Genomic DNA, 27,898 nt, shown 5'->3' on the forward strand with positions numbered 1-27,898 from the left:
GTGGGTTTTGCGTGCTGAACGGGGACAGAAAGCAGCAGAGAAGCTGGGGGTGCCCAGCTGAGCCCTCTGCTCTGCCAGCCCCTGCCCAAGCCTCTCTAGCCTTACGATTCACAGTTGCCTCTTTGCTATACGCACACCTGCACAAGTGTATTAAACAGTTAACCCAAAGCTCTCCTGCCCAAGTGTTGTGCACAAGTGTGTGATCAGTTGTGCAAGGGGTTGGGGGAGCTCCCACCCCAGCTCCTCTGCCGCCCCCCCCATGCCTCCCAGGTGTCCACGGAGCTCCAGGAGGAGAGGACCTGCGGCTGCTCCTGGGAGCCAGCCCAAGGATGGTGCTGTGGGCTGGTCCCTTCTGCAGCATCAGCCCCCTCTGAGCTCTCCAGGCTGGCTGTGCTGGTGCTGTCGCAGCCTCCTCCTCCTCCCTTCTCTGCTTGCTCAGAAGAGCAGCTCCCAGGGAGCACTGTGTCTGGGCAGGGCTCTGTGGCTGTTACCTGCAGTGCTCACCCCCTTCGTGCTGGGAGGTGTTCCTGGCGAGGCCAGGGCCTGCTGGCACAGGGCTTGGGGGAGCTCTCCTGAGCTCCTCAAGACTCTTCTTTTCTCACTGTTCTTTTGGGAGACCTCTGCTTGCCTGGAAACCTTGCTGCAGCTTCTCTTTACAGCAGACTTTCTCTTCAGCATCGCCTTCCCTTTGCCTCCAGCTGCAGCGAGCTGGCCAGGGCCTTCCTCGTGATGGATGTGTTCAGCAGGACCCTTCTGCTTGCTCTTCCAGCAACAGAGCAGCTCTTGCATCTTCTCCCCACCCCTGTGCAGTGCTCTCACAAAGGACTTCCTTGGTCACTGCCTCCACCTCCCCCCTGGGGCCTCCAGCGTGCTCAGCTCTACCGAAGGTGGCTGGCAGCAGCAGAGCTCTGGGGTCTGAGGAGCCTCTGCAGTCAGCAGAACCTCCTGGGACCTGTTCCCTGGGGCAGGGCTTGGCCTCATCCGGCCCCTCGCTGTCAGTGTTACTTCCTCCAGCACAGGGATGCAGTTGCCTGCAGCAGGAGCCCTCCAGCAAGTGAATGTAGCCCTGGCACGGTTGGACCACTCTGTTCCCAGCAGCCAGGCTGGGTGAGGGCTGGGGCTGGGCGCTGGACTTCTCTTCCTGATCTCTCAAAGTCCTGCAAAGCCAATGAGCCTTTTCCCCCCCTCCTTTTCCCTGTTGTGGTACAGATAAGCTCTGTGGGGCCTGCCCTGTGTATCCTGGTACCCAATAGAAACTGACCCAACCTCGCTGCTGCTGCCTCTGCTTGTTCTTCACTCGTTAGGGACATGTCTGGGAGAGATTGGGGTGCTGGGCTCTGGGGTGGGAGCAGGGAGCCTCTGCAGGGCTTCCCTGGCTCTTGGGGGTTCTCTGGGGTTGGGGGAGGAGGCTGGCAGGGACCTTGTGCAATGGTGGAAGATCCCTGCCAAGAAGAAGGGTAAGGAGGTCTGTCCCTGGGACTCCTGTCCCTGTGCTGGGTCGGGGTCCCCTTCCCTGGGGGTGTCAAACCCCCCAAAATCGGCCAGCCCCTGGAGCCTGCATTGGCTCCAAAGTGCCAAAGGTTGGCTTCAAGTCCTGTGATGATTTAAAGGAGCAGCTGCATTTGGTTCTGTGGTTGCTGGGGACAGGACTCCTCCTGCCCCTGCAGGGAGGGATCCTGTGCTCACGCCAGTGACACCTCGGGGACCTGGGGGCAGCACTGGTGGCCTGGGGTGGCCGAAGGGGGTGACCTCAGCTCTGCCAGGGCACTCCAGGGGAGGGCATGCGGGAGTGGACCCTGTCACCCACACCAGACCCTCACCGTACCAACACGGCTGCTGTGCGGGACCGTGGGCAGGATCCTGCCCTCCCCTGCATGCTGCGGGCCCCTTGTGGGCAGCCGGTGCCCGGCGGTGCCACCGTCCCGGGGACGCCCTGGAGGAAGTTCCCTTCCCCTTTAAATGCAAATCCCCGGGGCTGCAGGGGCAGTGTCCGGTGGGCTCTGGGTGTCCAGCGGGTTCGCAGCGTTCGGTGGTTTGGGGCAGAGGCCACAGGTGGGGCTTGGGGTGTCCGGCGGGCTCGGGGACGCCGCTGAGTCGGCACCGCAAGCCGGACCAGGGCCTGGCACAGGTCAGTCTCCACCACTCGGCTGTGGTGCTCCGGGAGGGCGGCTGGAAGCTACGGACAAAGGGGCTCCCACGTCCCCATGCCGGCACCACGAAGAGGTCCGGGGGTGCTTGGCGAGCGCCGGGGGGTGCAGGGCGCCCCGCGGTGCCCTCCCCGCTCTCGCTGCGGGCACCGGCGGTGGCTCGGCCCCGGCGTGTGCGGCTCAAATCCTCTTTGCTGCGGCGCTGGGAAGGACGCCGAGAGCCGGAGCCAGGCCGGCAGCTGCCAGCGGAGGCTCAATCCCTGCCGTGGCTCCGCACCGCGATGCTCCAGCGCCGACGCCGGGATACCGCAGCCTGAGCCCGGCTACCGGCACCGGAGCTCCCGGTTCAGCCCTGCAGCCGCTGCCGAGCCCCGGAGCAGCCCCGTGGAGCCCCGCTGCGGTTCACCTGTGGCCGTGGTCGGCACTCTGCTGGGTTGAGGGTCCCGGGGCCCCTCCGCTGTGCCGCCGGCTGCGGGCGCTGCTCCCCTGGGGGGACCCCAATCCCCCTGCGGCAGAGACGTCCTCTCCGGGGACGAGAGGCCCCCACCCGGGGAAAGAGCTGCCAAGAGCTTTGTCCGTCCTGCGCAGGGTCCCTGCCCCTTCAAGATGGAGGACCGGAGGAAGAAGCGGAGCCCTAAGACCTGCCTGGCTCAGCCAGCACCCACCGGGGCCCCGCGGCCGCTGCCCCCCAGCAAGAGCACTTCCTTCGCGCTGCCGCTGCCCACCGTGCCCTCGCCCCGGCAGCGCGCCCGGCTCAGGCGGTCAGTGCCGGCGTGGGGGGTGTCCAACAGTCCCCCGGGGCCCCTCCGGTGCGGGGCCAGCTGGGGTCTGGGCGATGCCATCCTCTCTGTCCTTCGTGCAGGACCAGCAAGGAGCGGGTGCGGGCGGCTGGCACCGGGGCGGCGCGGGGGGCCCCCCTGCAGCACAGCTTCCTCACCGACGTGTCCGACGTCTGCGAGATGGAGGGCGGGCTGCTCAGCCTCCTCAGCGACTTCCACTCGGGAAAGCTGCAGGCCTTCGGTGAGGGGAGGGGGGATCGGGTGGCAGGGGGGGTGTGGAACGGGACGGGGCCGGTGACGGCTGCCACCCGGGCACAGGGAAGGAGTGCTCCTTCGAGCAGCTGGAGCACGTCCGGGAGATGCAGGAGAAGCTGGCACGGCTCCACTTCGGCCTCGATGTCTGCGTGGAGGAGCTCCCCGAGGAGCAGAAGAAAGTGGCGGCTGACAGGAACCTGGACCAGCTGCTGGCACATGTGAGCGTCACCCCTGTCACCCCCTGCCCAGCCCCTCTGCCAGGGCCGGGATTCCCCAGTGGCCTCCCTGGCAGTGTCTTAGCCTCTGTCTTTGCCTCCCACAGCTGGAGGAGCTCAGCAGCTCCATGTATCCTGGGCTGGGCACAGCGCCGAGGCGGCGGTGGCGGCGAGGGTGGCGGTGAGGGTGGCGGTGAGGGTGGCGGTGGCGCTGGGGTGGCCATGCCCGTGGCGCTTTCCCTTGACCCACGCTCAGACAGAAGCTGCACCTCGCCGAGAGCCCGGACCCCGAGGACGCGGCCGCCTGACCCCACGCCCAGCCCTGGCCGGGGGGGGGGTGGCGGCCACCACCAGGACACGCCACGGGAGCCCCACACCGGGGCTGCCCCCCCGCGGAAGGGCCGCTGGACGCGACACACGTCACGGAACACAGGGACAGAGCGGGGCCGGCCGGGCCCTGAGAGACCAGCGCGGACCCCGCGCCCGCCGCCATTTTGGGGGCAGCAGGGCGCCGGGCGGGGGCGGAGCGTGGGGTGGGGGCGGAGCGTGGGGTGGGGGCGGAGTGTGGGCTGGGGGCGGGGCGGGTGGGTGACGTCATCAATCGGCGCCCCGGCCGGGGCCGTCGCCATGGCGGCGCTGCTGGAGGCGGAGGCGGAGGCGGAGGCGGAGGGGTGGCGGCGGCTGATCCGCGCCGTGACCCGCCTGCAGGTGGGGGCTTGGGGAGCCCCGCACGAGCAGGGGCTGCGGCTGCAGGGGGTGTCCTGTGGGAAGGATCCCGGGAGGGGGTGTGGCGGAGGAGGCCCCGTGGGGAGGGGTCCCGTGGGGAGGGGACGCGGCTGGGGAGGGTCTCCGTGGGAAGACAGGAGGCCGGGGGGGTGTGTGTGCGTCCCCGGGGGGAAGCACCGCTGGGAGGGGACATCACGGAGAAGGGAGGGGGCTGCGCAGCTGGATGGGGTTCCCGCGGCGGGGCCCCCGCTGCAGCCGGCCGTGCCTCATTAAACCCTGCCGTGGCTCAGACGCGGGACGCGTTTGCTCCTTGTGCGCCGGGGTGCTTGGGGAGGGCGCTAAAGGGGGCTCGGGTGGGGGTGACTCCAGCGACACCCCCGGCCGTGCCCGCAGGCCTGCGTCAGGGGTTACCTGCTGCGGAAGCGCTTTCGGAGCCTGCGGGCGGAGTACGAGGAGGTGGTGCGGGAGATCGAAGGAGACCTGAGCCGGCTGCAGTGGAGGGGCCGGTTCCTGCCGCGGCCTGTGTTTCTCCCCGAGGTCCGTGCGTCGGGACGGGAGAGCCTTCTGCAGCCCCGTCTCAGGGGGAGTCGTGGGGGGATGGTGGGGCCGTGGGGGTGGTTGGGCTGGAGGACTGGGCAGGTGATACTTCTGCAGCGTAGTTCTAGGAACTGTAATGCTACCAGGTTAACTCCAGGGACTCTGTCCGCAGCCTGTGAGACCCCCCCGAGTCCCTGACTCGGGATCTCCTCCCCACTCTGGGTGGAGCTCAGCCTCTAGGCAACACCCGACCTGTGCAGGTGGCTCCTGCAGACCTTGTCCCTGGGAAGCCACCTCACCTGGTGGTACCAAACGGCCAGGCCCTCTCCTGTGCTGGCTGAGCACCCTTTCTGGAGGCTTTTGCCACTTCTGGGAGGTAAAACCCTCTGAGGAGTTCATAGTGGTTCAAACCAGAGCATGTTGTTGTGTCAGGAGTGCCAACAGCAGACCTCGAGCTGGGACACAGCAGAAGCACCTTCCAGAGCTTTCCATGTCCTTATCCTTACACTTCAATTGCTCACCTGTTGCCTCTTCAGCAGCCAGCCCAAGAGGAGTGTTCAGGTCCCTCTGAGGCTGCACTGGGCGACAGAGCCAGCACAGAAAAAGCACAGGAGGAGCTGCACACCACCGAACCGGAGCAGGACCAGGGCTGCAGTGATGTGGAACCTTCAGCCCAGCTGCAAAAGCAGAAAGAGCTGAGCTCTGGGGGTGAAGGCCATGCAGTGAGCCCCCCAAACCTTGGGGCTGATGCTGATAAAGGCACTGAAAAGGGGCCCAGTGCCCCAGCAGAGAAGCAGGACTGGCAGGAGGACAGCAGCGTATCCTCCGTGTGGGACAGCACTGCCCTGGAGCCAGAGTCCCTCGAAGACTGCCTGGGTGAGAGATGGGAGCTGGGGCACAGTGTGAGCTCCTGTGTGCTCTGAGTGACAGGGTGCTGAGCTCAGGGGTACAGCAGGGCCTTGGAGAGCTGAGAAGCTTGAGGATATCCTGCAGAGGTTGGGACAGCTCAGTGCAGGAGAGGCAGGGGAGGTGATCTGAATCTTTGTTCAGGGTTATTCTGCCAGTTCTTGGTGGGTGAACAGCTGGAAGTGAGGCAGCAACCTGTGCTCACAGCTCAGCCCCTGGCCTGGGTCCCCACAGTGTGAGCAGCAGGGGGAGGGAAGGGATTGTGCCCCTCTGCTCTGCTGAGACACCCCCTGCAGTGCTGGGGCAGCTCTGGAGCCCACAGCACAGACAGGGACCTGTTGGAGTGGGGCCAGAGGAGGCCACATCAGTGGTGGGAGAGAGGTAGGAGTGGCCCCATCCCTGGAACCGTTCCTGCTGAGGTGGTTTGGGGCTCTGAGCAACCTGCTGTGGTTGGGGATGTCCCTGCTGACTGCAGGGGGGTTGGGCTGGATGACCTTTAGGAGTCCCTCCCAACCCCAACCACTGTGTGCTTCGTTGCAGAGATTCCCCTGGAGGACATCCAGGAGCTTCCCCGGACTCGCTCTGGGCTCCAGGCCTACAGGAACCATCTGCTCATGGAGCTGCTGTGGTTGCAGCAGGCTATTGCCAGCAGAGAGAATGTAAGGGCCTGAGCCTGCCCCTTCCAAAGCAGAGGCTCAGACCAGTGCCTGGCTGTGGTGGGGCTGGGGTTGAAGGGTGGCAGAGCAGTTACTGGAGGACTGGGTTGGGTGATGGCAGTGCCCTGATTGATTGTTTGGTGTTCTTCCTCCTGCAGTACTTGATGCTGAAACAGAAGCTGGGCACTCCTGACCCCTAGGAGGACATTCCCAGCCTGTGGGGCACTCTTACTGGTGTGGAGCAGCAGTGCCACAGTCATGGCAGCAGCACCTGGAGAGCAGCACCTCAGAGGGATCCAGCTCCAGGGGCTGATGTTTGCCACATCCACCTGCAGTGGCAGGAAGCCTTTTCTTGCTCTTCAGTGCAAATGGTTGGTCAAAGCCAGGGGTTAAACAGCACTGTGAAGCCAGGGAGGTGGTTTTGTGTCCTGGAGGGAGTCCCACTGAGGCCTCCTTCCACAGGAGTCTGATCTCTGGTGGCTGAGCTGGATGGTCCCAGGGGCACGTGGAGGCTGGGCAGGCTGTCACTTACAGAAGGGACTTCAGCTGATTGCTTGGACCTGAAATGCCTGAAGGCAGCAGGGACTTTGAGCCTGCAGGAACAAGCTCCTCCCTGCTGAGCTGGGGGTGGCACACAGGGGTGTCTGAGCTCTGTGTTTGGGGTGGCTCTGCAGGATCTGGGATCTCCACTGGTTGGCCTGTGGGGAACACCTGGCTGAAGCCCTACGTTAGGAGGAGTTTCCTGGCTTCCCTGTGCAGCTGGTGGGGAGTGAGGGCACCTCAGAGCTGAGCCTGAGGAGATGAGGTTTGGCTTCTTTGGCCATGGTCACCTCCCTGTGGCAGTCACCTGAGCTGGTGCTTGAGGGAGCAAGTCAGGACTTGGGGGTTGGTGCTTTGACCATAGGTTGCTCTAGCTCAGGGCTGGTTTGGGGCCCCTCAGCAGGGGCTCTGCCACCTGGTGTTGTGTTCCCCTGCTGTGAGCCTGAGTCTCCTGTGGGCACACTGTGTTTGCCAGAAGGCTCACTCCTGCCACGAGGCAGATGTCACTGATGATGCTGACTTGGTTGTGAATAAACAGCTTTCCTGAAGCTCTTCTCTGGACCTCTCTGTTCCTGCCTGGCTTGCTGCCTTCTCCTGGGCAGAGCCAAGTGGCTTCAGTCTCTGGCAACCTGTTCAATGCCAAGGGTGCTGTGGGTCCAGGCCACACAGGACAGAAAGCCTCTGATGCAGGTGGCAAGGGGGTGACAGCTTGTGGCTGGGGTGTGAGCTGCTGGCACTTAGCCTCCAGGGTGGCTCACGTGAGCCTGGTGGCCACAGTGGCTGGTGAGGGAGCTCACAGCACTTGGGAGTCTGAGGACTGAAGAGCTGTGTGGCTCCTGGTTCTCCAGCAGAGAAGGTGCTCTGCAGGTTGGTTGATGCGGCCCCCAGGCAGGCCCAGCCCTTCCTGCTGCTGGGCTGGCAGCCATGGAGACAGCCACTCAGGCTGGGAGGCCGGGCCGGGGCTCGGCGGGAGGCCGGGCCGGGGCTCGGCGGGAGGCCGGGCTGGGGCTCGGCGGGAGGCTGGGCTGGGGCTCTCCTCCACTCCCCAGAGTGCCTCTCTTTGCCGCTGCGGTCAGCAGGGTTCGCCTGAGCCCGGCTGGGGATGAGCTCCCCGGGCTTAGCTGCGGCCCCTCCAGCCAAGACCGTGGTGGTGTATCGCAACGGTGACCTCTTCTTCCCCGGGAGGAGGTTTGTGGTCAGCCAGAAGCACTTCCGGACCTTTGAGGGGTTCCTGAACGAGGTGACCAAGAGCATCCAGGCTCCCCTGGCCGTGAGGAGCCTCTACACTCCGCGGCGGGGCCGCCGTGTGGCTGAGCTGGAGCAGCTGCAGGACGGCTGTCGCTATGTGGCTGCCGGCTTCGAGAGGTTCCAGAAGCTGGAGTGAGTAGCTGGACCCCGGGGCTCCGGGCTGGGGAAGCTGCTTCAGACGTGGGGAATGGATTGGGATGGGAAGGAGGGAAGGAGGTGAGAGAGGTAAGACTGCCAACAAATGACTTTCTTTTCCTGCTGGCTGTGCTCCAGCTGGCTGGAAACTGCAGCTGCTCCTGGTGAGCTCCTGTGGCAGTGGAGCTGCTCTGGGCTTGCAGCCTCCACAACTTCCCTGAGCAACCTGCTCCAGAGCCTCAGCACCCTCATGGGGAAAGAATTTCTTCCCAGTGTCTCATCTCAACCCAGCTTCTTCCAGGCTGAAGCCCTCAGCCCCCATCCTCTCTCTCCATGCCTTGGTACAAAAGTCTCTCTCCAGCTCTCCTGAAGCCTCCTCCAAGTCCTGGGAGAATCTTCTGGGTGTCTGTAGCAGGGGGCCTGAAATGGTCTTCATGTGGCTGGGCATCTCCTCAGTGTAGCAGGCTGAGCCCATGGGGGCAGCAACCTGGAGAGTCACTGCAGAAGTGACCCCAGTGGGTGCCCCACCTGTCTGGGGGGTGTTGCACCGAGGCAGAGCAGCTGGTGGGTTGCTGGCTGCTCTGCACTCAGCTGTGGCAATGTGGTTGGCCTCTTCTCACAGCTATCTAAGCCATGGAAGGAAGGAGCAACGTGGGAGGAGGAAGAGAGGAGGTCTGCAGGTGAGTCCCTGAGCCAGGAGGTGTGAGCTGCATTGGGGCTGGCACCAATGGAGCTGAAGTTGAGCAGCTGGCTGGAGAGCAGGCAAAAATGCCCCAGGGATCAGTAGGACAGCAGAGAGTGCAGGGGCTGCTGCTGGGTCCCCTCATCCCCCTCCAGGGTGCTCAGAGGCTCTCTGGCACTTCTGGAATGTGCTCAGCTATGCCAAGAGCTCCTCCAGCCTTGGTGTTGCTGACAACAAACTCCACCTAGCAGCAGCAAGGCTGCAGGCAGGCCAGGCTGTGTCCCCAGGGCCAGGCTGTGTCCCCAGGGCCAGTGGTGTCCCCAGGGGCCAGCTGTGTCCCCAGGGCCAGTGGAGTCCCCAGGGCAGGCAGCTCCTGCTGGAGCCAAGGGAGCAGCCCCAGCAGGCTGTGTGCCAGGGCTGTCACCGTTGCTGTGCTCTGACTCTGTCCCCAGCTCTGTGCTGCAGCTCCCTGGAAGGGGAACACCTGGCTGGGATGGCAGCAGGATGCCCACTTGCCCTGCACCATACAGTGAGTGCCTCAGTGCTCCTTGGAGGGTCTCTGGGGGTGTCTGGGGAGGCTGGAGGAGGGAATGTCTGCAGGAGATCCCGGGAATGCTGCCCCCCAGGCACCTGCCTGGTCCCCCCCTGTGGCTCTCCTCCCCCTGCCCAGCTGCAGGCCCCGTGGCTGATGCCCTGCCCTGGGCTGTTCCTGCTGCAGTGTCTTCCGGAACGGGGATCTGCTGAGCCCTCCTTTCCCCCTGCCTGTCTCCAAGAGCAGCCCTCTGCAGTGGGACACCCTCCTGGCCACCCTGACAGAGAAAACCAGCCTGCAGTGTGGGGCTGTTCACAGGTGGGCATCCAGAGGAGGCACTGCTGGCTCCCTGCTCCTGCCCTCCAGGGCACAAGGGGCTGGGAGCAGCCCCGAGGCCTGGGGGTTCAGCCAGCCACCTCTGGGCTGCTCTGCCAAACTCTTCTGCTGTTCAGCTTTTCCTGCCATTCAGGCAGGGACATCCCCCAGGGCCTGGGTGCTTTGTGAGCAGGGCTGATGCTCCTGGTGGCCTGCTGAAAGAGCAGCAAGCCAAGAGTACAGCAGGGGGTGAAATGGCCTCAGGTTGCAGCAGGGGAGGGTTAGGATGGACATCAGAAGAAGATTCTTCCCTGCCAGGGTTCTCCAAGCCTGGCCCAGGCTGCCCAGGGAGCTGGCTGAATGCCCATCCCTGGAGGGGTTCCAAAGAGGCAGAGCTGTGGTGCTGAGGGCCATGGCTTAGCCCCAGGGCTTGGCAGAGTTAGGGAATGGTTGGACTGGGGGAGCTTAAAGGTCTTTGCCAAGCAGCATGGTTCTGTGAGGCCCTTAACCTTTGCTGTCTCTTCCTCAGGCTCTGCAGGCTGGATGGAACCCAGGTGTGCAGTGGGGAGGAGCTGGTCAGTGGCCATTACTATGTGGCAGTGGGGAATGAGGAGTACAAAGAGCTGCCCTACTGTGAGCTGCTGGTGCCCCAGGGCTCCATGTGCAGGACCTTGTGGTATGTAGCCTGTGGCCAGGTGCTGTACAGCATCCTCTCTGTGGTGCTCTGCAGCTGCAGTCAGCCTTTCTGCAGCCCTCCTCTGCCTGCCTGCTCCAGGGCCTGAATTTTGCTTCATGTGGTGGAAGCTGAGGAACAACAATGTGCTTCTCAAAGCTTTTGGTGTCAGCCCAGCCCCTGAAATCCTGAGTTCAGCACCACAGAGAGCACAGAGTCACTGAACTGTCAGGGTTGGAAGGGAGCTCAAGGCTCAGCCAGTCCCAACCCCCCTGCATGGGCAGGGACACCTCACACCACAGCCACATCCAGCCTGGCCTTCAAAGCCTCCAGGGAAGAGGCTGCCACCACCTCCTCCCTGGGCAGCCTGTGGCAGTGTCTCAGCAGTGGGTTGGTTGTTTCTCAGGTGCTCACCAAGCAGTGAGGAGAACCTGCCCCCTCAGGCAGGGCAGTGGGGATGTGATCCCCTGGGCAGTGTGCTCTGCTGAGAGCAAACCCCACCAGGGGCCCTCTCTTGGGGGGAAAAGAGGAGATCCTGTCCCACTTGCAGCCTGGTGCTGAGCATCTGCTGCTGCTTGTTGCAGGAACCAGCCAAATGGCAGGCACAAGAAGCACCACAGGACGGTAGGTGGCTCCATGGCTTCTGTGCAGGAATCCCTCCACACCCAGGGGAAGTGTCCAGAGCTTTCTGCAGCCTCAGGACCAGCCCCCTGAATCCACTGAGCAGCTGCTGCCTTTTCTCCTCCCTCCTCACAGAAGACAGTGCCTATAAACCCAGAGACCCAGGGGAGGAGAGGCAAGGTGGCCAGCAAGTAAAGGAGGATGAACAGCCAAGGGTGGATGTTCCCAGTCCCATCCCTCAGGCCTGAGACATGATCTGCCCTGCAGGGAGCTGGAATCCAGCAGTGCTGAGGGCTTTGCACGGCAGAGAGGCCACCTCCAGGGGTCAGCCCTTCACTGGCAGCCCCTCAGAACACAACCATCAGCAGTGTGGAGCTGAGCTTTCCTGGGCCTCCTTCCCTTTCCCCCCCGAGGTGCTGTCCCTCAGCTTCAGGAAGCGCTGTGCTGCTCTCCACGCTGTGTCACAACGGAAGCAGCCAGCAGGGGGAACTTCAGCGCCCAGAGGCCGGGGTGGAACTCGCAGGGCTGTGCACTTCAGCAAGCTGAGGGATTGCCCTCTGGGTGATGACCATTTCCCTTTGGAATGTGAGCTGCAGCCTCCCACCTCAGCAAGGCTAGCAGAGGCTTCCCTGCCTTGTTTTGAGCTGTGTGCTACTTCTCCCCTTCCTCCTGCTTCCAGAGAGCTGCAGCATGCCTAGCAAAAGCCAAAGTGATTCACCATAGCCAGGAATTTATTCCACTTAATGGTCTGAGGAAGTGCTTAAGATCCTTTCCTGGCTCTCTTCAGAGCTTCTCACACCAAAGCTTGGCCCTGCCAGCTAAAACTTCTTAAGCAGAACTTGCCTGGAGCCAGCTTCAGGCTTAGAACCTGGCAAGGACCAAACATGGACTGGCTGAACACAGGGATAGGAACAAGTTCAAACCCCCCCCCCCCCCCCCCCAGCCTCCCCCTTCTTTAAAGAGGGAAATAAAACAGTTGCTTTGCAACAGTGGTGTGGAAAATGTCTGCATGCTGCTCCCTGTCTGTGCTCTGCTCTGGCTGAAAGCTCCCAGCAGGGCCCTGCAGCAGTGAAGGGCTGGGCTGAGGTGCATGGTGCTGGCAGTGATTCACAGCTTTGCCTGGGGAGGCTCCTGGGGTTAATTAGAGCTTCAAAGGCAAACAGCTCCTTTGAACTGGTGGGGGATGAGTGAGTGGCTCCTGACTCCTCAGCTCCATGGGGAGCCTGATGTGTGGCCTCTGCCTCAGAGCCTGGGCTGGCACTTCTCAGTGGGGTGAGAGCTGCTTTCTGGTGGCCACCCCCAGCAGCTTGCCCAGGGGCCAGGGGGGGTTGGAAGCTCTCCAAAGAGACTCCACAACCTCTCTGGGCAGCCTGCTCCAGGGCTCCAGCACCCTTACAGCAAAGAAGTTCCTCCTCCCCTTCAGGTGGAACCTCCTGGGTTGCAGTTTGTGCCCACTGCCCTCTGTCCTGTCCCTGGAGACCACTGAAAAAATCCCAGCCCCATCCTCTTGTCCCCAGCCTTTAGCTCTTGCTGAGCACTGCTCAGCTCCCCTCTGGGGCTGCTCTTCTCCAGGCTCAGCACCCCCAGGGCTCTCAGCCTCTCCTCCTCACAGAGATGCTCCAAGCCCCTCAGCACCTTTGGAGCCTCTGCTGGACTCTGCAGCAGTCCCTCTTGAACTGGGGAGCCCAGTAGTGGACACAATACTCAGCTGTTAGCAGCACTCTAAGCTGTTCCCCACACTCTGTGTGTCTGCTTCTGTTACCCTGCCTTAGGACAAGCCCTGAGCATCAAGAGCTCCTCTGTTAACCCTCTGTGCCAGGCTTTCTTTCCCTCCCTCATGTTTCTGATGAATTCCAAGGGTACCAAAGATTTTCTCCTCCTGTGACCTGTGGTATTTTGGACTGATGATTGCACTGAGAGCTGCTGTCCTTCCCTAGGGAGAGGCTGCACTGCTGCTGCCTGACAGATGAGAGGCCCTCTGCAAGGCTCCAGCAGAGTAAAGCCAAGTGTAGCTCAGTGCCAGCAGCATGACCTGGCCCCCTGCAGCTGAGGAAGCCACTGTCATGTGCTTGGCCAGAAAAAGGAGCAGCTCCTGAGCAGATCCCTTCTGCAAACCACTCAGTCCCACAACTTCCCTCTGAACCATTTATTAACCCTCTCTTTTAATGCCTCCAGTGCTGAGCAAGACAACTTCACCAGCCCTGCCTGGAGACACCCCCAGGCAAAGAAGTCCTTAACTCAAGATGTTAAGCAGGACCTCCTGGCAACGCTCCCTGTCCCACCCTGGTGCTCAGGGAAGTCACTCCATGGTTTCTTTGGACATCCAGGGCTCAAAGGAGAGTTTTCCAGGTGCCACTGAGCTGCTGAGCCAGAACCCACAGGGGTTACCTTGGAGCAGGTTCCTCCTTCCTCTGCCTTTCACCACATCTCCTTCATGAGGCAGCTGCACAGAGGGTGACTCCCAGGACAGTGAGCAGCATCCCTGCCACAGCTCCTGCAGGAGGGAACAGGGATACCTTGGGAGCTTGCACCATTCAGGCCTGTGAGCTGTTAGCTTAGGGGAGCCTTAGAGTTCTGTCTCCAGCTTTACAAACCCAAGGCTGTTTCACTTCCCTCTCAGCTTCTGCAGCAAGAATCACTTAACCACTTCAAGCCCTTCTGAGGGTATTTGGTGGTTTCAGGAGAGCAGAAGGTGCAGAACATAGATGCAGGAGACAATGTGAGCAAACAGGTTGAGTGGAACTTACTTTTACCACCAATGTCCTCTCCCAGAATCTTCCCTGTCACCAGTGTGACTATCAAGGCCAGGGAGTTACAGAGTGGCACAGCCAGGGACAGATCTGAAATGGAAGAGTTCAAACCCAGTTTCAAATGGATGGTGCTGTACAGATGCTAAGATGCTTCTTTTAGCAGTGGTTATTACAAGCCAGCTGCTTGCTGCTTTAACTGAGCACCCAACAGCACTTGATCATCCCCAAATCCCAACCAACCCACCCCCTGAAAGCAAGGAGAACCAACCTGCAGATGCCAAGGTGAGGTAGAAGAGGAGAGATCCACCTTGATTGAGCAGAAAAGGCACCATGTACTGTGGGGAGAGCACCACAGGCCAGTCAGGGGCTTGCACACAAACCCACCAGCACCCCCTGCAAGCAGGCAGCCAAGGAGCCCAGACCTGCTCATGCTGTGCTGTGTCTGGCAGAGGAAAGGCAGCACAGTGGGTGACTCCACTGCTAGTCATAAGCTGCTCTCTGTCTTAGTTCCCTGGGCTGCAGAAGGCAGAGTGTGATTATTTCATACAAAGCAGGAGGGTTAATGACCTGCTGCCTACAAAAGGGCTCTTGGTTCTGCACAGCAAGAGCAGGGCTGTAGGCAAGTAAGTGCAACCTTACTGAGGGAGGGCAAAACCAGAGAGATGACAAATGGAATCTTGAACAGTTTAAAAGGCTCAGGTGCAGAAGTGAACAGGAACGACCCCAAGAGAACAAAGAATGCTGGCTGGAATAATTTAGCAGCTTAAGAAGTATTGGACAGTTAGAAACGACCCCAAAGGCACTCTGACCCCCTCCATTTCTGTGGCCAGGGGCCCGGGCCGGCTCGCACCTTGTAGTTGAGGCCCAGGAAGCGGATCTCGGCCAGCAGCTGCCGCAGGCGGCCCTGGCGCCGCACCTCCTCCAGCCCCGCCGCGCCCGTCCGCAGGAAGGGGCCGGTACTGCCCCACAGCACGGCCGCCAGCACCAGCGCCGCTGCCTGGCCTGCGGCACAGCCCGGCCTCAGAGCTGGCCCCGGCGGAAGGGCTGCCCGGGGTCTGCCATCAGGGCCCTCCCGGCTCAGCCTGCACAGAGCCCGGCCCGCTGCCACCCCCGCCAGGGACAGCCTTCACCAGCCCGGCCCGCTGCTGCTCCCCAGCACCAACGACCCCACGCTGGGCCTGCTGCTGCATCCCCCTCAGGGAAGGTCCCTTGCGGGGCCCTGCCTGGGGTCACTCCCTCAAGCAAAGGACCTCAGCCAGCCGAGCCCGTCACCACACTCTCCCCACAGGGAAGGCCTCGAAGCAGGCTCAGCCTGTGGCCATGCTCCCCTCTCAGGGAAGAGCCCACAGGGGGCCATCCCACGGCTCTGTTCTCCCCTTAGGGAAGATCCCATAGGAGTCCACCCCAGGGCCCCATTCCTCTGCTCAGGGCAAGCCTCACGAGGGTGCAGCCCCCGGCCCCATCCTCCTGCTCAGGGAACGCCCCGCGGGGATCCAGGCCACGATCGTCTCCCCCCTCAAGGAAGGCTTCAGAGGGTGCAGACCGCGGCCCTGTTCCCTCCCTCAGCCAAGGATCCCCCAGGGCCCAGCCTGCCGCCACCTCCCCACCAAGGAAGCCCTCACAGGGCTCCCGTCGGGGACTGTTTCCCTTCCCGCAAGGGAAAAAGCCCAAAGCCTTCCCCGCCCAGGGCAGTCCTCTCCCCTCTCCCCTCTCCCCTCTCCCCTCTCCCCTCTCCCCTCTCCCCTCTCCCCTCTCCCCTCTCCCCTCTCCCCTCTCCCCTCTCCCCTCTCCCCTCTCCCCTCTCCCCTCTCCCCTCAGCGCCACCGGAAGCTCACCCGCGGGCGCCATAGTGGCGGTGACGCACTTCCGGCCCCGACCCGGAAGCGCTCTCCCGGGACGCTCTCGCCTGCAGCGCGGCCGCCATGGTGAGAGCGCGGCCGGGAGCGGGCGCGGGGCAGGGATGGGTGCTCGGGTGATGCAGGGTCCCCGGGTCGGGGCTTCTGGGCTGTGAGGGGTTTGGGGGGCAGGGGGGCCGCGTCCCAGCCCAGAAGCCCCCGACCCGGCGGCCGAGGCCGCGCCTGGCCCGAGGCATTGAGCGGCGTCTCCCGCCTTGTAGAAGCCGATCTTGCTGCAGGGCCATGAGCGCTCCATCACGCAGATCAAGTACAACCGGGAGGGAGACCTGCTCTTCACCGTGGCCAAGGATCCCGTGAGTGCGACGTGCCCTGCCCCTTCCCCTACCCCCGGCTTGCAAACCGAGCCCCGCCGCCGCAATTGGCCGGCTCGTCAGCAGTCTCCTTCATTAATTAATCCGGTTGCTGAGAGGGGTGCTGGGCTGTTTTATTCTGCTAGATTGTCAACGTTTGGTATTCGGTGAACGGAGAGAGGCTCGGCACCTACAATGGCCACACGGGAGCTGTGTGGTGCGTGGATGCAGACTGTATCCTTTGATGCTGGAAACCTGTTTGTCCTGTGCTGGGAGCTGGCGACTCCCAGCTGCTGCTCTGTTGCCTCTTGGAAAGGAGCAGGGGGGTGATGCAGTGTGTTTAACTCTGCTGCTGTCTTTCCTTTTCTCAGTATCTTGGCTGTTTCTCTTCCTGGGCTGTTGTTTGGAATAACATGTCCAGCCTTGCTCTGCCTGCTATCATTTGTCCGTCATTCCTTGTGCTGGGGTGGCCCTGGGGAGGTGGCCAAGCTTGCCTCCAATGTGGCAGCTGGCAACAGAGACAAAAACGGGCACAAGCTGTGTTAATGCCAAAGCTGAGTCCTGTTCCTTAACGTTTCAAGAGGTAGGCTGTGGGGTTTGTAATGGGAGCACCTGGATTCTGTGCCTGTGGTGCTGGTCCTGGAGTGAACACTGCTGAGTTCTGTGTAATGCAGCTTCTTAATCTTGTGTGTCAGTGTTCTCTGGGTCTCTAGGCAGCAGCTTTTAGGGGCTGAGAACATGCTGAATGTCCTGGGGGCTCCAATAAGGGCATGGAAATGTTAGAGAGGGTGTAGAGGAGAACACAAAGATGATTAGAGAGCTGGAGCCCCCAACAGAAGAAGGACATGGAAATGTTAGGGTGCAGAGGAGAACACAAAGATGATTAGAGAGCTGGAGCACCTCTGTTGTGAGGGCAGCCTGAGAGAGTTGGGGCTGTTCAGCCTGGAGAAGGACCTAGGGAAACCTTAGAGTGGCCTCCCAGGCTTTGAAGGGGACTCCAGGAGGGCTGGAGAAGAGCTTTTTACAAAGGCAGGGAGTGACAGGATGAGAGGTGATGGCTTCAGACTGGCAGAAATTCTTCCCCAGGAGGGGGTGAGGCTCTGGAACAGGCTGCCCAGAGAAGCTGTAGAAGCTGCAAGCCTGGAATTGTTGAAAGCCAGGTTAGATGGGACCTTGAGCAAGCTGGGCTGGTAGGAGGTGTCCCTGCTCATGGCAGGGGGCTGGAAGCAGCTGATGTTTAAGGTCTTTGCCAAGCCAGTCTGTGACTCCATGATTCCCTAACTGCTGGCCCAGGGGACACTCGCCACGTGCTCACCGGCTCTGCAGACAACAGCTGCCGGCTCTGGGACTGTGAAACAGGTGAGACTCTGCCCACTCAGCTGTCTCTGAGTCACAGCTCTGTGCTGCTCTCAAGTCTCTGGCAGCAGGAGGTGCTTGTTCCTCCCCTGAGAGAGGTCTGACTCCAAATTCAAGGGTGCTGGAGGGGAGGGTTTGTGTTTGTGTGTGCCTGGGTTTGAGTGAACCCGTAGTGAATTTATTCACTTCATCTCTGAGTGGTGAAAGTGTGGTCACCAGACCTGCTCATCAGCTCCACTCCATGCAGCTCTCACTCATCAGCTCTTCCCATCCTGTGTGACCTGCTCTAGGTGATCCTGCTTTGGCAGGGGGGTTGGACTGGATGATCTCTTTGGGTCCTTTCCAACCGCTGACATCCTGTGACCTCTCGAGGTCCTTTCCAGCCCCTGATGTTCTGTGATCCCTGCTGGGCTTCACTGGCCTCCCTGGGGGTGGTGACAGTTTGTGGTGTGTGCTCAGGGAAGCAGCTTGCCCTGGTGAAGACCAGCTCAGCAGTCAGGACGTGTGGCTTTGACTTTGGAGGGAACATCATCATGTTCTCCACGGACAAGCAGATGGGATACCAGTGCTTCGTCAGCTTCTTCGACCTGCGGGACCCCAGCCAGATCGGTGAGGAGTCCAGGCAGTGCCTGCCCCAGGGAGTAAAGGGAAGTGTTGATGGCCAGAGCTGGTGCCACTGTGTCTGTCTGTCTGTCCCCTTCCTTCCTTCCTGCAGAGAACAACGAGCCTTACATGAAAATCCCCTGCAGTGACTCCAAAATCACCAGCGCTGTGTGGGGCCCCCTGGGAGAGTTCATCATCGCGGGACACGAGAGTGGGGAGCTGAACCAGTTCAGTGCCAAGGTCAGGCTGATAGGGACCAGTGTCTCCCTTGGACAGCAGTGCCTGGGGGAGGACTGCAGCATCCCCCTCTAGTCATGGGACAGAAATGAGGGTTCTGGCTCAAGCCAGCAGCCTGGTGGAAGGACAAGGCTGATGCAGCAGCACCTGCCCTGCTGCTGTGGCTGCCCTTAGCCACACCTAAAGGGGTTGTTTTGTTGGGGTTGGGGATTGGAAGGGACCTCTGGAGGTCATCCAGTCCAACCCCCCTGCTCCAGCAGGGGACCCACAGCAGCTTGCCCAGGATCACAATGTCCCAGGGGGTTTGGAATCTCTCCAAAGGAGACTCCACAACCTCTCTGGGCAGCCTGCTCCAGGCCTCCAGCACCAAAGAAGCTTTGTTCTCCTAGGTTCCAATTGGTATTTGCTGCCACTTGCCCTGTCCCTGGGCACCACTGACAAGAGCCTGGCCCCATCTTCTCACCCCCCATCCTTAAGCTCTTGCTGAGCAGTGCTCAGATCCCATTTCAGGCTGCTCTTCTCCAGGCTCCACACCCCCAGGGCTCTCAGCCTTTCCTCCTCACAGAGATGCTTCAGGCCCCTCAGCATCTTCATAGCCCTTGTTGGACTCTCCACCTTTTGAAGTGGGGAGCCCAGAACTGGACACAACACTCCAGATGTGGCCTGAGGCAGAGCAGAGGTGGAGGAGAACCTCCCTTGACCTCCCACACTCTTCTTCCTTCCCAAATGGGAGCATTTTTGTTGTGAAGTTGTGTGTGGGCTTCCTTCACTTGCCAGCACTGAAGCTGCCTTCTCTGCCCTTCAGTCAGGGGAGCAGCTTTCAAACATCAAGGAGCACACCAAGCAAATCAATGACATTCAGACCTCCAGGGACATGACCATGTTCATCACAGCTTCCAAAGACAACACAGCCAAGGTGAGGCCTCAGAAAGGCAGTGAGCTGCTGCTGTTTGCCCTGCAAGACCTCTGCTCAGAGCTGGGGCTGTCACAGAGCTCTGCCCCTTAGAAAGTGGAGGAAATGGAAAGGCAAAACTCAGTGGGAAAGGGGAGGTGCCACCACATGAGATCATTGGCCAGGCACAGAAAACAGCACCTCCAAAGAAAGCTCTCTGCAGCTGGCTGCCTCCAGCAGGTGCTGGGGGTGAGAGTTACCAGAACCTTGGGATTCAGGGTGGGGGTTGGTGCTTGTGGGTGACTGCAGAGTGAACACCTGCCCAGATGAGGCCCAGCAGCCAGACTGGAGGGAGCTAAGTGGGGCTGCCAGCTGGCTGGCAGATGAACTCTGCCTTTTGCCTTCTCCTCCCAGCTGTTTGACTGCACAACTCTGGAGCACCTGAAGACGTTCAGGACGGAGCGGCCGGTCAACTCTGCTGCCCTCTCCCCCATCTTTGATCATGTAAGGATGAGTTTGCTCACTGTGAGGGCCTCACTGGGACTCCTGGAAGGCAGAGTGTCAGCAGCACAGCCTGAAAAATCATGGCTGTGGGGTGGGGCTGGGCACCTTTGCCGTGGTGTGGTCCAGGGAGCAGAGCTTTGTGTCCTCTGGCCATCAGATGCGGGTGGCCGGGCGGTGGGAGCTTCTCGGGGGCTGGAGTCAGGAGTTTGTGGGCTCAGAGGAGGCTTCCCCAGGGCTCAGCTCACTCTTCAGCAGCACTGAAGGGTTGTGGCTTCTCTCCATTGCAGGTTGTGCTTGGTGGTGGGCAGGAGGCCATGGATGTGACCACGACCTCCACCAGGATTGGCAAGTTTGAGGCCAGGTTGGTGCTTTTCCTCTGGCAGGGCTGAGTCCTCCCCAGGACGACTCCCAGCAGCCCAGGGGTGCTGTTCCCAGAGCATCCTGCTCCTGCCACTGTCAGAGGAGGCATTAGACTTGCAGAACATGTTTGAGGCAACCCTGGTTGTGTCCTTAACCATGCTCTGGACTTGTGCTCATTTAGATCTTCCTTCTCCCAGGTTCTTCCACTTGGCTTTTGAAGAAGAGTTTGGCAGAGTGAAAGGTCACTTCGGGCCCATCAACAGTGTTGCTTTTCACCCTGATGGGAAGAGGTGAGGGTCTCTGGGGGGGCTTGCAGCTTTTGGCTGGGGTGTGGGGGGTTGTGAGAGCAGCCTTCACCACTCTGTGATGTAAACAGTGAGCTGCTGCCAGCACCTCTGACTTTGCCCTTCTCTCTCCTCCCCTGCAGCTACAGCAGTGGGGGTGAGGATGGCTACGTCCGCATCCATTACTTCGACCCCCAGTACTTCGAGTTTGAGTTTGAGGCTTGAGGACTTCTTCTCTGCCCTCCTTCCACCCACTGCCCACTCCAGCAGCTCCTGCACAGAACTGAGGCCTGAAGTTGGTCTGCTCAGCAGGAGCCAAGGGGAAGCTGTTGGCAATGAACTTGGGGTCTTTTTTCAGGGGGGCTGCTGGAGGTGGGGAGCTAAAACCCAACCAGCTCCAGAGGGCAGGGCTGGCTGTCATGGGGGGAGGGGAGGTGAAGGAGAGGGAAGGGAGCTGGCTTGGCTGCCTGCCCTTGGCCATGCTGGCTTCCTGCTGGGCATATTTATACAGCAGGGGAGAAAAAAAATCATCAGGAAGTAAATAAAACCCTTTTGTAAACAGAAGGAAGAGAATCTCTGGGGGTTGGGGTTTGGGACTGGAACCAAATCACCCTGAGCACTTCTGCCTGGCTCTGCTGGCAGTGCCTGGCTTCCCCCCACCCAAGGGTGGGCAGCAGAGAGGTTCCTGCTGGCTCCCTGCCCACCTCAGGGTGAGGAGGTGAGGTTCCAGCTGGGGTCTAACCCTGAGGTGTGAAGAGGCTGGAGGTGCAGCAGGCAGCCCCTGGCTGGCCAGCTGCAGGCACACTCCCCCCTGCTGCTGCCGTGTCTGTTTGCTGGCCTGACCCTTAGCCAACTTTCCTCACAGAGCAGCTATTTCCTGCACGAGGCTGCTTGTGTTGCAGATCCTCCTCCTGCCAGCCCTCTGTCTGTCTGTCTGTCTGTCTAAAGGGGTGGTTTGTATCCCTCTCTAACCCTGAAACTAGGTTCAAGGGCAGATTTCCCAAGCTGCCTCCCAGCCTGGACCAACTGAGGCAACGCTTGGAGCCAACAACTTTACTGTGAGGGTGAAAGAGCTCTGGAGCAGGCTGCCCAGAGGGCTTGTGGAGTCTTCTTCTCTAACAGACTTTCAAGACCCATCTGGATGTGGTCCTGTGTGACCTGCTCTAGGTGGTCCTGCTTTGGCAGTGGTGGTGGACTTGATCTCCAGAAGTCCCTTCCAACCCCTACCATTCCATGGCCTTTGTGGACAGGGTGTTGCAGGTTTCCTGTGTCCTTCCACTTCACTTCTGCTGTGCTGCCAGTGTCCAGCAGCCAGGCAAGGGCAGCAGGAGCTGCTGGGGATTGATCCTCCTGGGCACATCCACCTTCTACCCTCCTGCCCTTCCCTGCTGTGAAACCTCCCTGGTGAAGCAGTGAGGCCACTCCTGCCCCTGTGTATGAGCAGAACAGCAGGTGTGGGCTGTCAGAGGGAGGACTTTACTGAAAGAAGCTCAGTCTGTGCAGCCCAGAGGCTGTGAAAGGCTCTGTCCCAACTTCCCAGAGCCATCCTCTGGGCTCTGTGGGGCCTGTGTCCTGCACAGTGCTCCCCACAGGCAGTCACAGTGTCCCCCTGGCCTGGGGACCGCAGTGCCCACACTGCTCTTCATCTTTCATTCTCCACCCGGGCAGTGGGGTCAGAGAGGGACTGGCTGAGCCTGCTCCCTGTGCTCTCCTTGACAGGGGCCTTGTTGCTCTCCACTAAGTGCTGGATCTCTGCCCAGGCCTCATCCAGGTACTGGGATGAACGAATCCAGCGGAGGAATAAACCTAGGAGAGAAGAGGTTGGTGTCACTGCTCCACAGCTGCCTGGAGGGAGGCTGGAGGGAGGCTGGGGTTGGCCTCTTCTACCAAGTGACTAAGGACAGGACAAGAGGAAACGGCCTCAAGTTGCAGCAGGGGAGGTTTAGGTTGGCTGTCAGGAAGACAGAGTGGTCAGGCACTGGACCAGGCTGCCCAGGGAGGTGGTGGAGTCAGCATCCCTGGAGGTGTCCAAAAATCAAGCAGCTGTGGCACTTGAGGACAGGGAGGTGTAGGATAAAGGGTGGTGGGGACAAGTTACTGCTGGGGAGACTGACTGGAACCCAGCAGACAATTTCCCCCCATGAGAACAGAGATTGGAGTCATCTCCCAAGGGAAGCAGGGGAGTCTCCTCCACTGGACAGCTTCAAGACTCAGCTTGTCACCTAGAAAGGTGGGAGCAGGTGATCCTTGGGGTCCCTTCCCACCTGGCATTCTGGGATTCTCTGACTCTGGTGAACCTGATGCTCTTAGAGGTCTTTTCCAACCTTAATGACTCTATGATTTCAGCTGTGCTGTAGCCCTGTTAGGGAGGAGCAGAGCAGCTTTTCCCTCACACAGCCCAACCTGGAGCTGCAGAGGGGGGTGAGAGCACTGCACACAGCTTACCCTGCCAGAGCTGGATGCTCTGGGGCTCGACTGAGGGCCAGATGACCAGGGGGTTGTGTGTGTAGAGAGGGTTCAGGTACTTCTTCTTCTCCCCAGGCTGGTTCAGCCAGGCCCAGAGGGAGTGTGTGCTCTCCTTCACTTTGCACAGGCACCTGTGGATGAGTCAAGACCTGCTTCAGTCCCTGCTAGAGCCTGGTGCAACCCACACTATGACCAGGAGGACTCTGGTTCAGCCCCTGGCCCCAGGGCGCGGCGGTGACCTTGGCATCGCTCCTACGGCGCAGAGCTGTCCCCAGCTCCCCCCCACTCACCTCTCCTTCTCGTTGTTGCAGAGGAAGGTGCCATAAGCAGAGGCATAGGCGCTCTCGAAGAGGGTGAGGAGCAGCTGCTCGCTGAACTCCAGGGAGAAGGGGAACTGCCGGCCCAGCTGCCACACGCCGTCCAGGAAGAGCAGGAAGAGCGGCGCCTCCTGCTTCGGCCGGGCGGGGGAGTAGGCGGAGCGGGCACAGCGCAGCTGGAAGGGGTGGCCAGCCTGTGGGACCCCCGAGGGGCAGTGATGGGGGTGAAGGGGAGCAGGGAGGTGCCCAGCTGGGCTGGCATCATAGAATCACAGAACTGTCAGGGTTGGAAGGGAGCTCAAGGCTCAGCCAGCTCCAACCCCCCTGCCATGGGCAGGGACACCTCACACCACAGCAGGTTGCTCACAGCCACCTCCAGCCTGGCTGCAAACACCTCCAGGGATGAGGCTTCCACCCTGGGCAACCTATGCCAGGCTCTCACCACCCTCATGGGGAAGAACTTCTTCCTAACATCCAATCTGAATCTCCCCATTTCTATTTCTGTTCCATCCCCCCCAGTCCTATCCCTCCCTGACACCCTCAAAAGTCCCTCCCCAGCTTTCTTGTAGCCCCCTTCAGATCCTGGAAGGCCACAATTAGGTCTCCTCAGAGTCTTCTCCTGACTGAAAAACCCCAACTCCCTCAGTCTGTCCTCATAGGAGTGGAGCTCCAGCCCTCTCATTATCAGCCCAGGGGGACTGCTGGTCTCACCTCAATCCACTCCCTCTCCAGCAGCCCCTGGAAGCCCAGCAGCGTGCGGCAGGACGGGTCCAGGATCACCTGTGCCAGCGCTGTCACCAGCAGGGTGGTGTCTGTGCCCTCTGCCCCATGCACCAGCACCTTGGCATTCTCCCTGCAGGCAAGGGCAGGGCTGTGCCGGTGAGACTGAGGTTTGTGTCACACTAAGGAGTTTGAGAGGGGCAAAACGGGGTCCACGGGGCAGGAATCCCCTCCCCCCCGCACCGGTACCTGTCCAGGCACTGTGCAGCCAGACAGGCTGTGCTCAGGGCTGCTTTGACGTGGCTCAGCCAGCGGCAGCTCTCCAGCCGGCTCAGCCAGCGGTCCATGGTGATGGAGCTGTCACTGCAGGCTTCCACCAGCTTGATAAAGCTCTCCTGCAGTGGGCGGCCTCTGAGAGGGGAGGGAAGTGGTGTTGGGGGCTCAGTGAATCTGTTGGGGAGGGTTTGGAGTCCCCAAGCCATTGGCAGGACAGCGTGAGGAGAGCTCTAGGTCTCAGCGCAGCTCCCTCACCTCTCCAGGGGTCTGTGCAGCCTCCTCCACTGCGGGTAGAAGGATTTGGGCTCCGTGCCTCCCCCTGTCATCCGAGCCTGCTTGGCAGCCTGGGCTGACCTCGTGTCGATGATGAAGCCCTGTTCCCCCTCATCCAGGACCGTCCCCAGCAGCAGCTCGTCCTCACGGCACCGCCTTCGGTTGGGGCCGGTCAGGGGCTGGCTGCTGCGGAGCATCGCCTGCAGGGGCGGGGAGGGAGGGTGAGCAGCCATAGCTGGGGGGCACCAGGGAACCCCCACAGGATGGGAGCGGGAGGTGCTTTGAGCAGTGGTGGGAAAGGGGCAGGCTGGGGAGAGGGACTCACGGTGCCGTTTTTGGGGTGGTAATAGCTGAGGACAGGGAATCGCCCTCCCTGCCGGAACCGGGCAGCCCTCCGCAGGGTCTCGTCGCCCACCGCTGCTGGCACGATCAGGGTGCCGGGGTAGGTAGGGCAGGTGGTGAAATCCTGGTTCACGTCGCTCAGCCGCCACTGGCTCGTCTAGAGGAGATGCGGCGTGGGGAGAGGGCTGCCTCGGGTGCCTTCCTGGCAGCACCACCCCCAGCCTGCAGCTTGGCATGGCCGGGGCAGGGGCGGGGGGGGGATGGTGGGAAGTCCTTTTTTCCCCTGCAGCCCAGGTGAGTCTCTCACCTGAGAGGCGATCTGCTGGAAGTACTGCTCGAGGGGGTGAAGGTGCCAGCCCTCCTCGAGCTTCAGGCTCTGGGGTCTGTAGAAGAAGGGGTACATCATCATCACCGAGTCCACCGAGGAGAGGGCCTGGAGAGGAGCAAAGGTGGAGCTGGTCATGAGTGGGGGAGTGCAGAGCAGAGCAGAGAGGTGGCTGAGAAAGTCCCCACCCCATCCTCCCCCTTAGAATCATAGAATGGTCAGGGTTGGAAGGGACCTCAAGGATCACCCACTCCCAACCCCCCTGCCATGGGCAGGGACACCTCACCCAGGGACACCTCACCCACTCAGGTTGCTCAGAGCCACATCCAGCCTGGCCTTCAAAACCTCCAGGGATGAGGCCCTGCAAACCCTGTCCCAGCAAGGGCTGTGGGCAGGCACTGGCTCTACCAGGCCTGTGGACAGCTTGTGCCAGCTGGGAGCTGAGTGTTTACCCACGTTAATGCCAGGCCTAGAGCAAACACTGCGGGCAGCCACTTTCTGCTGCCAACCCTTCACACCCCGGCAGGGCTCGGGCAGCCTCACCTCGATGGAGCTGGCAACGTTGAGGCATTCCTCCATGCCAGGGATCTCCAGCTGCAGCACCTTCAGGTCTTTGCACCGGAGTGTGATGGTGCCAGAGGAACCGGACAGCCTGGGCAGGGCAGGAGGAAGGTCAGGGCTGGCTGCACGCAGACAGACAGACAACAGCCCCGCCCCCGGGGAGAGCTGAGTGGGGTGAAACAAGAGGGCTGTGCCACTGTGGGTGCCACATGGCTGGCTCTCCTCTGGCACTGGTGGCACACCTGTCTGAGGAGGGGATTTCCACCATCTCCCTGCCCTGCCTGGTACCCGGTGGGTGCCGCAGCGCCGGGTGGGTTGCCAGAGCTGAGAGAGTGTGAAGAGGCAAACCTGGTGTCTCCTGGGGAGCCGTTAGTCCGGGGGGGCTGGTACCAGCCTAAATTCTGCACTCTGAGGCACGGAGGAGAAGAGGAGGTCAATGCCCGGTGCCGAGCGCGTCCCCCGGTGTGGGCCAGGGGGAAGAGGAGGGATGAGGCTCAGCCGGCAGCACCGTGGGGTGGCCGTGCCCTGCCGTGGGCAGCAGGAGAGGGGCAGGCAGCCTCCTGCAGCTAAAGCCAGGGGCGGTGCTGCTAGAAGGGGCCGCGTGGGGCTGGCCGTGGGGACGGACTCACCTCTTCTCCACGGCGTCCACGTTGCGGATGAGCAGCCAGAGCTCCACGGTGCCGGGCTGGCTGTCCCCACCCGGGCGGGAGGAGAGGAGCAGGTGGTGGCTGGTGATGCACAGGGTGCCCTTCACCGCGGGCAGCCCCGCACACGACAGCAGCACGTTCTCCACCGTCGCCGTCTTGATCAGCTCGGAGAACTCCATGGTGGTGCTGAAGGCCACCAGGCTCCGGTGCGCCCCGGTTCCGCCGGGCACGGGGACCCGCGGCTGCCGCAGGGCTGGAGGGAGAAAGGGGAAATCCTGCAGCGAGCACAGCCCAGCCTGGAAACCCCTTCTTCCCTCTGCGTCACGCTGGGCCCCATCGCCTCACCCCCCCTGCCTGTTTACATTGTCGCCTACAGCACATTTGGGCTTCCTCTCCACACCACGAGTGTGACATTCCCTCCCCTGGCGACGCTGCCCTGCCCCGCGGGGAAACTGAGGCAAGGGGCAGAGTGGGGAGGGCTCAGCTGGCTCCAGGCTCCCCAGCGGTCCCCAGACCCCAAGCCGGGCGAAGATTTTTGGCGGCTGGTGACAATGCAACTGCTGCCTTGCAGGGCGCAGCTCTGGGTCCTTTCCTGCCCAGTGCTGTGCCAGCCACTGCCAGACGCCTGGCACCGGCCTGGCCCTGACCCCCATGAGCTCTGCCTGGACGCAAAGCTACCACCCCCAGGGCCTGAGGATGGGGCAAAACCTGCTGCCAAGTGCCCTGGGTGAGGAGGAGGAGGGTGAGTGGTGGCAGTGCTGCTTGCCTGGCCACCCGTGTGAGCTTACCTGCTCTGCTTGGGGGCTGGTGGGGACCTCGGGGTGCAAGTGGAGGACCTTGGGGTGCAAGGAAGGGACTATGGGGTGCAAGCAGGGCAAGCTCACAATGCGAGCAGGGGTCTTGGGGTGCAAGCAGAGAACCTTGAGGCAGAAGCAAGAATCTCAGGGTGCAAGCAGAAGACTGGGAGGGTACAGCAGGGATCCCAGGGAGCAAGCAGGGAACATCAGAGTGCAGAGGGAAGGGCTGGGCATAAGCAGAGGACCTCGGGGTGCAAGCGCAGAAGCTCAGACTGCGAGCAGGGATCCAGAGGTGCAAGCAGGGATCCAGAGGTGCAAGCAGGGCGGCTCAGGTGCCAGGCAGGGAGCCGGGCGATGCCCCGTACAGCTCTGCCATGCCGGTGGCTCAGCGCAGAGCTCCGAGCCCGGCGGATGTCGGCTTTAAGGTGGCCTGGCCCCGAGGCAGGGGAGAGGGGACAACGATCGGCTCCTGACTCCGTTCCACCTTAAGGGCCCGGCCGGGGTGCGGGACCCTGGCTGCCCCCAGCACCTCGCCCTGTCCTCCCCCCACCCCGAGCGGGTTCTTTTTTTTTCCTTCCTTGGGCTTTTTTTGGCCACCCCCCGGGTGCGGGAAGGGCATAAATCATCTTTGCCAGTGTGTCCCAGTAAAGGCTTCCTCCCGGGGAACTGGGAGTCTCCTCCCAGCCGGAGACAACAATGCTAAAAAAGAAATGAAAAGGGGAAAAAAAATAACCAGCCCGACAAACACAACACCCAGAGCGTCACCAAACAACGAAATAAATCCTTCCTTTGCGTTCCTCGGGAATCAGGAAAGTCCCTGCCCCTTGGAAGTGTCCTCCGTGCCCCCGAGGACAACCTTTATTGTTCGGGGGGGGTCAATAAATAGCCAGGACGTGGGTGCAGCTGGTGGGAGTTGCTGCTCTGAGTGCTCTTCATTAGGGTGCTCCTCACCCTTTGGGTGCAGAGGGCTCTGCTTGCAAGGGAGAAGGGAGAAGGGAGAAGGGAGAAGGGAGAA

The 27,898-nt window shown here is 61.4% G+C and overlaps 6 protein-coding genes across 6 annotated transcripts; 4 read left to right on the plus strand and 2 right to left on the minus strand.

Annotated features, from left to right (window-relative positions):
• Positions 1–1,996: 1,996 nt before the first annotated feature.
• Positions 1,997–3,845, plus strand: CCDC28B (coiled-coil domain containing 28B). The gene is made up of 6 exons (XM_054170667.1): positions 1,997–2,128; positions 2,736–2,908; positions 3,010–3,167; positions 3,245–3,399; positions 3,504–3,526; positions 3,653–3,845. The coding sequence occupies exons 2-6, from the start codon at positions 2,754–2,756 to the stop codon at positions 3,702–3,704; spliced, it is 543 nt and encodes a 180-aa protein (XP_054026642.1). The 5' UTR covers positions 1,997–2,128; positions 2,736–2,753; the 3' UTR covers positions 3,705–3,845.
• A 178-nt stretch (positions 3,846–4,023) lies between these two features.
• On the plus strand, positions 4,024–6,904 carry IQCC (IQ motif containing C). Its single transcript, XM_054170888.1, has 5 exons — positions 4,024–4,104; positions 4,516–4,659; positions 5,196–5,535; positions 6,106–6,224; positions 6,380–6,904. The coding sequence occupies exons 1-5, from the start codon at positions 4,024–4,026 to the stop codon at positions 6,419–6,421; spliced, it is 726 nt and encodes a 241-aa protein (XP_054026863.1). The 3' UTR covers positions 6,422–6,904.
• Positions 6,905–7,863: 959 nt separating this feature from the next.
• DCDC2B (doublecortin domain containing 2B) lies at positions 7,864–11,162 on the plus strand. Its single transcript, XM_054170889.1, has 7 exons — positions 7,864–8,141; positions 8,767–8,824; positions 9,279–9,355; positions 9,545–9,676; positions 10,203–10,349; positions 10,931–10,970; positions 11,103–11,162. The coding sequence occupies exons 1-7, from the start codon at positions 7,864–7,866 to the stop codon at positions 11,160–11,162; spliced, it is 792 nt and encodes a 263-aa protein (XP_054026864.1).
• A 1,752-nt stretch (positions 11,163–12,914) lies between these two features.
• Positions 12,915–15,641, minus strand: TMEM234 (transmembrane protein 234). Its single transcript, XM_054170890.1, has 5 exons — positions 15,553–15,641; positions 14,568–14,799; positions 13,986–14,052; positions 13,715–13,807; positions 12,915–13,461 (listed from the first exon to the last, which is right to left on the minus strand). The coding sequence occupies exons 1-5, from the start codon at positions 15,639–15,641 to the stop codon at positions 13,400–13,402; spliced, it is 543 nt and encodes a 180-aa protein (XP_054026865.1). The 3' UTR covers positions 12,915–13,399.
• Positions 15,588–20,717, plus strand: EIF3I (eukaryotic translation initiation factor 3 subunit I). The gene is made up of 11 exons (XM_054170829.1): positions 15,588–15,642; positions 15,834–15,926; positions 16,070–16,157; positions 17,217–17,282; positions 17,739–17,888; positions 17,995–18,122; positions 18,925–19,035; positions 19,426–19,515; positions 19,803–19,876; positions 20,073–20,165; positions 20,303–20,717. The coding sequence occupies exons 1-11, from the start codon at positions 15,640–15,642 to the stop codon at positions 20,382–20,384; spliced, it is 978 nt and encodes a 325-aa protein (XP_054026804.1). The 5' UTR covers positions 15,588–15,639; the 3' UTR covers positions 20,385–20,717.
• Positions 20,718–21,706: 989 nt separating this feature from the next.
• LOC104307451 (myotubularin-related protein 9-like) lies at positions 21,707–26,350 on the minus strand. The gene is made up of 10 exons (XM_054170830.1): positions 26,069–26,350; positions 25,422–25,530; positions 24,861–24,986; positions 24,537–24,710; positions 24,194–24,411; positions 23,912–24,073; positions 23,654–23,795; positions 22,916–23,136; positions 22,605–22,756; positions 21,707–21,965 (listed from the first exon to the last, which is right to left on the minus strand). Exons 1-10 carry the CDS (start codon positions 26,263–26,265, stop codon positions 21,802–21,804), a joined length of 1,665 nt encoding a protein of 554 aa, XP_054026805.1. The 5' UTR covers positions 26,266–26,350; the 3' UTR covers positions 21,707–21,801.
• Between the last annotated feature and the right edge of the window lie 1,548 nt (positions 26,351–27,898).

Source organism: Dryobates pubescens, chromosome 20 (assembly GCF_014839835.1).
Source record: "Dryobates pubescens isolate bDryPub1 chromosome 20, bDryPub1.pri, whole genome shotgun sequence".
NCBI classification, from domain to species: Eukaryota; Metazoa; Chordata; class Aves; order Piciformes; family Picidae; genus Dryobates; species Dryobates pubescens.

What these genes read in the sequence shown, in the direction of transcription:
- CCDC28B (XM_054170667.1), top strand. Translation starts at nt 2,754, where the DNA reads ATGGAGGACCGGAGGAAGAAGCGGAGCCCTAAGACCTGCCTGGCTCAG. An exon ending in TGGACCAGCTGCTGGCACAT is followed by an intron (nt 3,400 to 3,503) that starts GTGAGCGTCACC and finishes TGCCTCCCACAG; the next exon opens with CTGGAGGAGCTCAGCAGCTC. An exon ending in GAGGAGCTCAGCAGCTCCAT is followed by an intron (nt 3,527 to 3,652) that starts GTATCCTGGGCT and finishes ACCCACGCTCAG; the next exon opens with ACAGAAGCTGCACCTCGCCG.
- IQCC (XM_054170888.1), top strand. Translation starts at nt 4,024, where the DNA reads ATGGCGGCGCTGCTGGAGGCGGAGGCGGAGGCGGAGGCGGAGGGGTGG. An exon ending in GCGCCGTGACCCGCCTGCAG is followed by an intron (nt 4,105 to 4,515) that starts GTGGGGGCTTGG and finishes CCGTGCCCGCAG; the next exon opens with GCCTGCGTCAGGGGTTACCT. An exon ending in CTATTGCCAGCAGAGAGAAT is followed by an intron (nt 6,225 to 6,379) that starts GTAAGGGCCTGA and finishes TTCCTCCTGCAG; the next exon opens with TACTTGATGCTGAAACAGAA.
- DCDC2B (XM_054170889.1), top strand. Translation starts at nt 7,864, where the DNA reads ATGAGCTCCCCGGGCTTAGCTGCGGCCCCTCCAGCCAAGACCGTGGTG. An exon ending in CACTTGCCCTGCACCATACA is followed by an intron (nt 9,356 to 9,544) that starts GTGAGTGCCTCA and finishes TTCCTGCTGCAG; the next exon opens with TGTCTTCCGGAACGGGGATC. An exon ending in TCCATGTGCAGGACCTTGTG is followed by an intron (nt 10,350 to 10,930) that starts GTATGTAGCCTG and finishes TGCTTGTTGCAG; the next exon opens with GAACCAGCCAAATGGCAGGC.
- EIF3I (XM_054170829.1), top strand. An exon ending in GCGGGACCCCAGCCAGATCG is followed by an intron (nt 17,889 to 17,994) that starts GTGAGGAGTCCA and finishes TCCTTCCTGCAG; the next exon opens with AGAACAACGAGCCTTACATG. An exon ending in TCTCCCCCATCTTTGATCAT is followed by an intron (nt 19,516 to 19,802) that starts GTAAGGATGAGT and finishes TCTCCATTGCAG; the next exon opens with GTTGTGCTTGGTGGTGGGCA.
- TMEM234 (XM_054170890.1), bottom strand. Translation starts at nt 15,641, where the DNA reads ATGGCGGCCGCGCTGCAGGCGAGAGCGTCCCGGGAGAGCGCTTCCGGG. An exon ending in TCCTGGGCCTCAACTACAAG is followed by an intron (nt 14,053 to 14,567) that starts GTGCGAGCCGGC and finishes CTCTCCCCACAG; the next exon opens with TACATGGTGCCTTTTCTGCT. An exon ending in CCTCACCTTGGCATCTGCAG is followed by an intron (nt 13,808 to 13,985) that starts GTTGGTTCTCCT and finishes CTTCCATTTCAG; the next exon opens with ATCTGTCCCTGGCTGTGCCA.
- LOC104307451 (XM_054170830.1), bottom strand. Translation starts at nt 26,265, where the DNA reads ATGGAGTTCTCCGAGCTGATCAAGACGGCGACGGTGGAGAACGTGCTG. An exon ending in ACCACCCCAAAAACGGCACC is followed by an intron (nt 24,412 to 24,536) that starts GTGAGTCCCTCT and finishes CCGCCCCTGCAG; the next exon opens with GCGATGCTCCGCAGCAGCCA. An exon ending in CTGCACAGACCCCTGGAGAG is followed by an intron (nt 24,074 to 24,193) that starts GTGAGGGAGCTG and finishes CTCCCCTCTCAG; the next exon opens with AGGCCGCCCACTGCAGGAGA.